General features: G+C 34.2%; 1 protein-coding gene across 2 annotated transcripts; it reads left to right on the top strand.

Moving 5' to 3' along the window:
• Nucleotides 1–5547: 5547 nt before the first annotated feature.
• LOC105791073 (probable 1-deoxy-D-xylulose-5-phosphate synthase, chloroplastic) lies at nt 5548–10706 on the top strand. 2 transcript variants are annotated; one of them, XM_012618954.2, is made up of 10 exons: nt 5548–5883; nt 6518–6637; nt 6721–6885; nt 7051–7201; nt 7311–7579; nt 8154–8436; nt 8942–9240; nt 9403–9681; nt 9875–10159; nt 10340–10706. In XM_012618954.2, exons 1-10 carry the CDS (start codon nt 5743–5745, stop codon nt 10487–10489), a joined length of 2142 nt encoding a protein of 713 aa, XP_012474408.1. In that variant the 5' UTR covers nt 5548–5742; the 3' UTR covers nt 10490–10706. The 2 variants fall into 2 exon arrangements, with proteins under 2 accessions (XP_012474408.1, XP_012474409.1); XM_012618955.2 differs by lacking the exons at nt 5548–5883; nt 6518–6637 and having other exon boundaries at nt 6752–6885; nt 7032–7201.
• Nucleotides 10707–10992: the final 286 nt, after the last annotated feature.

Raw genomic sequence — 10992 nt, 5'->3', positions numbered from 1 at the left:
TTTCTTAGAGGTGTTTAGGAGGAAGTTTATGGGCGAGTAGTATATGGAAGCTCATAAACAGGAATTTCTAGATCTTATGTAAGGTGGGTTATCTGTTGTCTGAGATGGTGTTGACTGAGAAGGTGATACGAACTCGCCTCGATGATGATTTGAGTCATTTAGATTGCCCGATCGTAAAATGGAGAAGTCTCGTTCAATTCAGAGTTTGATGGAATTTGGCTAAGTATAGGCTTTAAACAAAAGGTTTCGAATAGGTATAAAGGGTGAAAGTTATAAAGTTCGGTCTAACAAACAAACAAGTGATTTCAAAGGAGGATAAGTTGGATGGAGAGGATATGTTTAAGTATGGAATTCGGCAAAACAATGAGAATGGTTAAGGAAATGGATAATAAAGTTTTGGTGGACAAGTACATGATAATCTAGTGGATAGTTAATGGTGGAATGGAAATAAATTTTAAGAGTCAAGAATGAACCAATACTGTGGTAAGTATTGACTCGAGACTTATAGGACACTTAAAGGTGGATAGGTGATTGAAATAGGACCTTGACCCGCTATCTAGGAAGATAGGAACCAAAGGTATCAATGGGGTGAACGCCACACTCGGATTGAGTGATAAGTTCAAAGAAACAAGGTAGACGCCACTAGCTATGCTAGATAATTCAGCTTGAGTCTTAACGAAATAAGAGAGTTGAATAACTCACAAATGTTATAAACATTCATAAAAAGGTCTAAATTTTGTAACCTGAAAAAATTTACAAAGTAACTATTTATAGCTAAATAACTTGTCTAGCCGAATAGACACTTAGGGAACTAAATGGACAACTCAAATTAGCTTAATTGAGCTGAAGTTTCCTTGAAGCTTCCCAAAACATCCAATGGTGTTTCCCAAGTCAGCTTAGTAAATTGAAAGTAAATGTGGAGCTGAAACAAGTTGAATAAATTCATCCAAAGGTGTGAACAGCCTTTTAATGAGTTACTTTGATCAGTTGAATGGTTTTGAGGGTATTAAATGATGTCTTAAGTTCTCCAATGAACATTAGGTGTGAAACCGAATATGAGCAGCCCCTTAAGTGTGAATGCACAAACCCAAATGGTCATTTAAGGTGAAAGGAATTTTCCAGCAATGTGAATGTGTTTATTCCTTTCTTGGGAAGCCAAAAAATGCAACAGCCATTTTTAAGGAAGTTGTGGCACACGAACAACCCTATGTTTGAACACTTGAACTACATCAGCCTCCAAATGTGTGAACAAACGAATTTGAATAGCTCCCATGGTGTGAACTCACGAAATTGGGTGGCCATAAAGGTGTGAACATGATTATTCAGTTGAAGAACAAGTGTGAAAACACTTGATGCCTTGCTGAACCCGAAATGGCTCTTGGGAGGTTGTGTTCAGCTCATAATTGTGCCATATGAACAACCAAAAGAAACTTCCTAGTAGCAGCCAATGTGAACACCTTTAGTGTCGTCTATACACAATCCTACAAGACAAATTAAACACAACTTAGACATATTTAATTGGTCTGAATTAAAACATGTCATACGAACTCGCCTCGGTGATAATTTGAGTCGTTTAGATTCCCGATCGTGAAATTAAGTAAGTGATGAATTAAATCAAAATAGGTTGGAAAAATGGAAAGATAAGTTTAAAAAGGCTGGAAGTTAGATTCAAATAAAGGTCTCAAAGATAATTTAAAAGATGGATGGAAGGTGTTTGGCTAAGGCAAAGGCTGAACCAACAATATATAGGATTGTTAACCCAAGTCTTAAAAGCACTTAGATGGATAATGGTAGGTAAAAATAACAAATAAAACCTTGACCCACTATCTATCGAGATAGGAACCAAAGGTATAATGAACGCCACACTTTGATAAGTGATAAGTTCAGATAACAAGGAAAGAATGACACCACAAGCTGAGCTTAATAAGTCGTTTCAGTCCAAGAGAGAACAATGAGAGTTAAATTCTCACAAAGAGCAAAAGTTCATATACTTTGCAAAAAATCCTTTAAATAATTATAAAAACAAACTATTTATAGGCTGAACATGTTCCAACCGAATAGACACAAACTAATCAGCTTAAATAAGTTATTGATGAACTTAATTAATCTAATTAAAACTAAAATACCTTTGAGGAACTCTAACATATGTAACAGCTATGAACAATTTATTTAATCTTCCTAATCAGCTAATAATTAGCTCTAATGAACTGGATGAATTTGATTCAATGCTTGATCAGCTAAAAAGGTTATAACAACCTTTTATTTCTCCTTGGGCAGCCGAATGGACAACAATAACAATTGGCTTAAATTTGGCACACAAATAGCCTCTTTGCATGAATGCTTGAAGAAAATTGTTTCAAGGTGTAAATGGATGAATTGGAATAGCCATTAACACATAAAAACGTTTGGAAGCTGAATGGCTTGTGTAATCAACTCCTTGTCCATTAAAATATTCAAACAGTTACTTGAATAAGCTCATAACAGCTATTGGCTTTAATTCAACTTGTTGGCCTTTAATTCAACTTCATAACAGCTGAATTCATTCCTCTCTTTAATGCCAATCCATGTAACAACTGATTTAAATGATTAATTGACCTATAAGCACAATTAAACAAGTTAAATGGCTGTAGCAAATTAATTAAGCTGTAACATATTAAATGCCAAAATTATTCAAGCAACTAAAATTAAAAACAACTTAATTTATTAAACTAATGATTTAAGCAACTTAATTAACTAACATGAACTTAATTAACTAAGATGATTAATTTATTCCAGCAACTTATTAACTAAGATGAACTCAATTAACTAAGATGAGTAATTTATTCCAGCAACTAAATACTTATTCTAGCAAATTAAAAATGGGTTGAAGTTAATCTAAATGAGCTTGGGTTGACTAGACAAGCTTGAAGAGGCTAGAATTGAGCTCATTGAGCTGAAATTAAGCTTCATTTTACACTTGGGCCCCTCGAGCGTAGGCCAATTCTGAGGTCATCGAGTTGTATCGAAACATGATGTGGCCGAGATCATATCAACATGTATTAAAGATGTCTAAAACTAAGACACAATTAAACGCCTATTTAATATGTACTATACTAAGACCTATTTAAAATCCGCATTTAAAATGTTCAGCTTAAGACATAATAAAAGCATGTATTAAAATAAAACACATTAATCACAAAATTAATAAGTTCAAATTAAAACATATTCATGAGCTGAAACTAAATTAACTAACTTAATTAAAGCATGAAATTGTTCTAGCAACTAAAATGAATAAATTAAAAAGATGGAAACGAGCTCAATGAGCTAAAATCGAGCTGAATCGAGCTCCCTTAAGCTGGAATCGAGCTAGGTCAGCTTGCAAGAGATTGCAAACCACACTTGGTGAGCTGGTCCAAGAGTGTGCTCGGGGCGTGGCCGTATCAAAAGGACCGTTGTAAAAGGTTCTATTTTGGGCTCAATCGAGAGATTCAGGTTTATTTAGTCGCCCAAAATTCAAAGTTGTTTGATGAGCTTATGGAAAAAGACAAGTTTTTTTAGGTGACTTTGGCTTAGCCAACTTGTTCTGTAGTGGCTGAGACTGGTAAGAAGGCTTTCGATGGTGCTTCTAGATGTTCGCCCAAGAGGGGGTGTGATAACTATAGCTCTGGTAAGGGTGCGAGACGTGGGTCTCGACCGAGTCAGTCTAAACAGTAGAGTAATGCTGTGACTAGCACTGATGGTTTGACTGGTAGTGAAAATAAGAGATCTCGATAAATTATGTCAATTCGAGAAAATATCGAACTGATAATAAAACTGGTCAACAATGGTTTTATATGCAATATTATTGTTGAAATAATGAAATAAAAGGAAAATATTGAATAAATCTATTAAGAAATATAGATATGAAATAGATTGTTCAAAATATAAAGATGCAACTCAAGTACAATTAAATTCGTGGAGTTTTTAGATCAATAGTCCAAATATCTAAATGTATAAAGCCAGTGAGGGTACAAATGAAGTGGTTTTGCAAAAGCGGAATAAAAATATGAAGTTTTTCACTAAGTCTTGGCATTGATTATAAAAGATATAATATTATTTTGGTGGATACAATAACCTTTAGATATATTATTAAATTGATAATTCATAAAAGATTTAACTTGCGTCTAATGGTTGTTGTTACAACCTTTATGAATCACTATATAGTAAAGTTTATATTAACATCCTTGAAGGATTTAGAATGCCGAAACATATTGGAATTCTAGAAATTGTTCATTTATATTAATTGAAATAATTTGAACATATGTGGTAAATTTAACATAGTAAATAGTAGTTGAAGGAGGATTATAACATGATCAAAAATACTTATTCGTGTTTTGCTATGATTATTGTTGAAACTCTGAAGAGATCAAAATATATTTCTCCCAAAATTTCCCTCACTCATGACTTTCAAAAGAATGGTGATATAAATGTTTAGCAAATACATTCAAATAGTCATTTGAAAAACTAGTATTCAAGATTAAATACGTAGAATATGAGAAAGTATGTGATGTTTTTATGAGGGGGAGTAAATATGCGTTGTACTCTTTTTCCCTTAACCGAGGTTTTGTCCCATTGGGTTTTCCTGGTAAAGTTTTTAACGAGGCAGCATATTATGCGTATTATAAATATGTGTACTTTTTTCCTTCACTAGAAAATTTTTCCCACGGGGTTTTTATCTTAGTAAGGTTTTAACGAGACACATTATTTACCAATAGACATCCAAGGGGGAGTGTTATGAATATCTTATTAAGTGGATGCCCATTAAGATTAAGATAAATTTTGATGTACTTTAAATTCTAATAGTGATTAGAAGTAGATCTCTACTTAATTTATACTTCTTATGCCTTTAAATAGAGACTTTGGAAAAGCATTGTAAAAGTTTTCGATTGATCAATAAAATATTCTCTCTCTTTGCTCTTTCATTCTCTTTGTTCTTTAATATGTCTATTTATTTTATAATAGTTTGTGTCTTCTCTTAATTTATTTAATATTTTATACCATTTATCCTAACAATTTTTTAACTCTAAATTTAATTTTTTAAAACCTAAATTTTATTACTTATATTACTATAATTAAGAAAATATCATATTCAAAATTTCAGTATAACTTAAATAAAAATTAAGAGATTTAAAACTAAATTTTAAAATCTCAAATTTATCAATTCAATCAATTATTTTTAATATATTTTTATAAATATATTTATTATACTATTTTCTCTGGTATGCATATATCATAATTTAATATATATTATATTAATATATAGGTATTATATTCAAATTTTTAGTATAAATTGTGTTGGCATAATAATTGGCATATCAATCATAATTTCCTTATTTTATAAAAAATGAAATGAAAATTATCTTATTAGAGTTTTAAAATTTTAGAATAGCTCCAAGTATATTTAAAAAAATAAAATATGTTTAGATAATAAATGTAAGTTAATTTTAATAAAAATACCCTAGAATTTCCCTTAGTAAATAAAAAATCTACTCTAAATAACATACTAATAATAAAATTACAAATTTTACTTGAATACTTGAGTTTCATCCACGAATTTTCTTTAGACATTTTAACCTCCGAAAGTCTCATTCATCTTTTTCATAGTTGATGATTCCTTCCAAAGCTTTCTGCAACTGATGTTCAGCGATTGTGATTATTTATTTTTATTTTTTGTTTGCTCTGGATTTTACCGAATTATTTTGAGTTGGGTCTTTTTTTTCCCTCATGGGTACTGCTCCAACCCAGTGCCCTTCTGGAATCACTGCAAATTTCCACGCCAAATTTGATAACAGAACTGAGTTTTCATGCTCCAGTTTCCCCTTTACCCTTAATCTTTCGAAGCTTAACAGCCACCCCACATCAAAGGTCTGCCATCAATTCTCTCTTTTCTTTTCTTTTTTTAATCATTATATTTGGCTTGTATATTCAATAGCATTTTGTTAATAGATTCTTGGTTTCCTGAAATTTTTCTCGAATTGTGTTATTACGAATAGAAAGTGTCGTGTTCAATGTTGATTTCTTGTTGGATATATGTGGTTTTTATGCCGTGTCTTTGTACCCTTACTAAACGTTAGCATTTTTTTGTTGCAACTGTTTATCTATTGTTGAACTGGAGTGATTTATTCCTGTGAAGGGAAAATGAGGGAATTGAAATTAGAATATCATTTTTCTAAGGTTTTGGGTTGTCTTTGGAATGGTTAAATGGCCTTTTCCATTAGAGTACGGGATTTTATAATCTTGTTATTTTCAGTGAATGTCCCCAGAAAAGCTGATCAAACCAAGCTGTATTTTTATTTTTATATTTTTACTTTGTCTGGAAGACTCACTATGTAAATGTCCTGGAAATTTTAGCTTTAGCTAGTTCTGACCAAGAAAAAACTGGTTTTTCTTGATTGATGGTTTTTGAACGCTCCCATGAGTGTATGTGCATGTGGATCTGAATTTACTAAATAGCGAAAGCCATTAATTTGATTTTAATGTCTGATTTTTTGTGGTGCAGGGATTAGTAAATAAAATAGGCTCTTTGCCTGATATTGATGATTTGTTCTGGGAGAAAGTCCCTACACCTATACTTGATGTGGTTGAAAACCCCACCCACTTGAAAAGCTTGAGTATCAGGGTTTGTGTTATGAGCCTTCTAATGTTTATTATATTTAGTATGCATAAGCCTTAAGCATGCTAAATTAAAGATTGTCTCTGCAGGAACTGAAATTACTAGCAGATGAAATCCGTTTGGAATTGTCTTCTACAATGTCAAAACCTCAAAGATCCTTCAAGGCCAGTTTGGCAGCAGTTGAATTGACAGTCGCATTACACTATGTTTTTCATGCTCCGGTGGACAAGATACTCTGGGATGCCGGGGAACAGGTAATGTCGTACTTCATGCAGTTCTTAATATGCTTCTACATCTTTCTATCTTGATGGGCAAATGGTGAATAAATTGAAGGAAGCACAATATTGTGTATTGCTCCTCAATATTTTGATCTATGATCTGCAATTATTTGTTCTGCTAGTTTTTCCTTTTCTTGGCAGACATATGCACATAAAATTCTTACAGGAAGGCGGATCCTCATGCCTACGTTGAGACAAAAGAATGGTCTTTCTGGCTATACTTCTCGAACTGAGAGTGAATATGATCCTTTTGGGGCTGGGCATGGGTGTAACAGTATATCTGCTGGACTTGGTAGTATTTAGTTGCCTACTCTTTGTCTATATTTTTATAGCTTTCATTGGCAGATTATTCTTTATCTTCAGAATGAAACTGGGAAATTGAGATTCCTGCTTCATATTAGGTATGGCAGTAGCGCGGGATATTAAAGGCAAGCGGGAACGTGTAGTTACAGTAATTAACAATACCACAACTATGGCTGGTCAGGTCTATGAGGCCATGAGCAATGCTGGTTATTTGGATTCAAATCTGGTTGTGATCTTAAATGACAGCCGTCATTCTTTGCATCCAAAGATAGAAGAGGGCCCCAAGACATCCATCAATGCTCTATCCAGTACCCTTAGCAGGCTCCAATCAAGTAAATCTTTTCGTAAGTTTAGAGAAGCTGCTAAGGTAAATTCTTATCTAGGAGTCTTTCCTACCTACTTGAGTCTTGGATAAACATAAAAAAGAGGCCTATTTTTTGTTATTCCTTCTAATTTTATTTTATTCATTTGCTACTAGGACTGTACTTGAATATTCAAATGTGAATCATATTAGAAGCTGTCTCTGCAAATGCAAGAGGATTTTGAATGTTGCCTGCTGTAACTGCTCTTTGCTTATTTTGTTCCTACATTTTCATGAAGTCTGTGTGCACAATCCTATTTTATCACACTATCAATTAACAGGCCTTATAAATCCGTTGAGGATGATTGGAATTCAGGCATTCAGTGAACAGTGGACTTTGAGAGTTATTTTGATGTAGTCTGGAAATAAGGTGGTATTAAAATAAATGTTTGGATTATAGAAGGTAATTGGGGTCCTTAGGCTGCATATTGGCAACAAAAAGATCATGTGATAGTAGTAATTTCCCTGATAATTTGATGAAGTTCCACTGTCCAATTCCAAAAGAAATCTTAATGATAATTAAGCTGAAAAAGTACTTTATTTCCATTATCCATTGAATTAATAGATCTTTAACTTTCAGGATGTTACCAAAAGAATTGGTATGGGAATGCATGAACTAGCAGCCAAAGTTGATGAGTATGCACGTGGTATGATGGGTCCACTTGGATCAACTCTCTTTGAAGAGCTTGGGCTGTATTATATAGGTCCTGTTGATGGACACAAATTAGAAGATCTGATATGTGTTCTACAAGAAGTGGCATCTCTGGATTCAATGGGTCCAGTTTTGATTCATGTGATAACAGAGGAAAATCAATGTTCAGAAGATAAGCAGAAGAAAGTGACAGTGGAGAAGCAGCAAGAAGGTACGTCTCCTGTATACCCTTCAATGGTGTTTGTTCCCAAGGTTATTATCAATTCTTCTGCAATAACCCTTTTGAGCCACAACTTTAACAAGGTATGTAGCTAGTTTGATATGTAGAAGTTTGTTTTTAACGACACGTAATACATATATCATTTTCCACTCTTCTTTAATATGTATATTGCAGGCATAGTGAACCTCTTTTCCCTCTGGTTGGTTAAATTATCCATGTATTGTCATTTATCATACTCTAGTGCATTCTCAAGGATGCTACCTTCTGCTTTATAACAGAATCAAACTTTTGCCTTAACGCCCTAGGGAAAGCTGACTTGCTTACTGTACAGAACAGAATCTAAAAACAATATTTTGTGATTGTTTTTGCTTGGTAACCTTTCCTTATCCATTCTCCTCAAAGGACAGTGTATGAAAAGCCCTTTTGGTCTCTTGAACATTGCATGCTTACTGTTAACAACCTGTCCTCACTGCACTTTCTTTGTATTTTCTTACAGGTTTAAGTCTGAATGACATTTACTCTTTCTCGAATGATGACCATTGCCGAACTTATAGTGACTGCTTGGTGGAAGCTTTGGTTATGGAGGCAGAGAAAGAAAAAGATATTGTAGTAGTTCATGCTGGAATAGAAATGGATCCATCACTCAAGTTATTCCGAGAAAGATTTTCAGACAGATTTTTTGATGTGGGAATGGCAGAGCAACATGCAGTTACATTTTCTGCTGGTTTATCATGTGGAGGGTTGAAGCCATTTTGTATAATTCCTTCTGCCTTCCTGCAGAGGGCTTACGATCAGGTTCTTTTTCTCTCTCCGTCCCTCTGTGTGCACCAGGCACCTGCATGCATGAGTTTGAAAATTCGGTGTTCCTAAGTGTCATGCCATAAGGCCTTGTTCTACTGCATAGAAGTAGAAATGGATAAACTTTTCCACAATGGATGAAATTTTTTTATACTTCAGGTTGTCCATGATGTAGATCGGCAGAGGATTCCTGTGCGATTTGTCATTACAAGTGCAGGATTGGTAGGATCTGATGGTCCGTTGCAGTGTGGGGCATTTGATATAACTTTCATGTCATGTTTGCCAAACATGATTGTCATGGCAGCATCGGATGAGGATGAGCTGATAGACATGGTTGCCACTGCCACCAGGATTGATGATCGGCCAGTCTGCTTTCGGTACCCAAGGGGTGCCCTAGTCAGGACAGACTATCCTATACATGGTGGAAGTGCTCTTGAGGTTATCGTTTCATGTCCTTTGTTTCTAATTTATTGTTTCAGCTCTTTAAGTTTTATTAATTGGAAGAAAGCTGTATCATGTAATGCCAATAATAGTATTTAAAAGCTTTTAACTCTACATTTTCATCAGTAAATTCTGATGCCAAAACTTTTCGGGTGCTGATCCCTCTTATGAAATTTTGACGGTAAAGCAGATTGGAACAGGAAAAGTTCTTGTTGAGGGTAAAGATGTTGCTTTACTTGGGTATGGGGCAATGGTTCAAAACTGTCTCAAAGCTCAGGCCCTTCTTTCCAAGCTCGGCATCAATGTAACCGTTGCTGATGCAAGATTCTGCAAGCCTCTCGATATCAAGCTTCTCAGGTGGCTTTGTAGCAATCATGAGATTCTGATAACCGTTGAGGAAGGTTCCGTTGGAGGATTTGGTTCTCATGTTGCGCAGTTCATTGCGCTTGACGGACAGCTCGATGGAAGACTCAAGGTAATATTATCATGTATCCTTGTAAGATTTTGCTTTGCAGACAAATAAAAAAATTATTTTGATGAAATACTAAAACGAAAGACAATGGGGGGAGAGGGAAGGGTGTTGATTGGGGAGGCCAGAAAATATTATGTCCGAGTATTTCTTCCTATTCTGATGATTTGCCAAATGAATTTCCAGTGGCGACCAATTGTCTTGCCAGACAACTATATCGAGCACGCATCACCGAAAGAACAGCTTGCTCTTGCTGGGCTGACTGGACATCACATTGCTGCGACCACTTTGAGTCTCCTCGGACGTACCCGTGAAGCGTTACTTTTAATGTGCTAGAATGCTGTATAGTTTTCCTTACTGGATTGATGATGTACCTGAAGAGCGTGAGAAGGCTAAACAAAGAATGAACAGCGGAATAGAATATTGTAGCATTTTAATGATCCCTGTAATTTGTATAGATGTTGAAGTATGAATTGTGAAGTTGACAGAGTAGTGGTGCAGAACCAGAATTGAAGTGAATGAATTTTATAGAAAATTCTACCTTAAGTTCTTACCGTAAGGTTTTATCTACTTAGCAGGTTACATAAATCAAGAAAGAAAACATTAATTTATTACATATTTATTATTATCTTGTAATACAGTGTATCATTAATTACATAAAATATTTATTCAGTTACATGATTTTTTTACAACTTGTATAATATTGTACAATAAAAATAAAAATATTGTGCTATTATAAGAAAAACCCTATTGTAGTATTTATTACATTATGTAATATAGTTTAACACGATTTATGGTATATAATATTCCAGGGCAAAATACCACAAAAAGTCGCTTTT

The sequence above is a fragment of the Gossypium raimondii genome, chromosome 8 (assembly GCF_025698545.1).
Source record: "Gossypium raimondii isolate GPD5lz chromosome 8, ASM2569854v1, whole genome shotgun sequence".
Taxonomy (NCBI): domain Eukaryota; kingdom Viridiplantae; phylum Streptophyta; class Magnoliopsida; order Malvales; family Malvaceae; genus Gossypium; species Gossypium raimondii.
The sequence above is the reverse complement of the archived record's forward strand: the minus strand, read 5'-3'. Positions and strand labels throughout refer to the sequence as shown.

What these genes read in the sequence shown, in the direction of transcription:
- LOC105791073 (XM_012618954.2), top strand. Translation starts at nt 5,743, where the DNA reads ATGGGTACTGCTCCAACCCAGTGCCCTTCTGGAATCACTGCAAATTTC. An exon ending in ACAGCCACCCCACATCAAAG is followed by an intron (nt 5,884 to 6,517) that starts GTCTGCCATCAA and finishes TTTGTGGTGCAG; the next exon opens with GGATTAGTAAATAAAATAGG. An exon ending in CAGTATATCTGCTGGACTTG is followed by an intron (nt 7,202 to 7,310) that starts GTAGTATTTAGT and finishes GCTTCATATTAG; the next exon opens with GTATGGCAGTAGCGCGGGAT.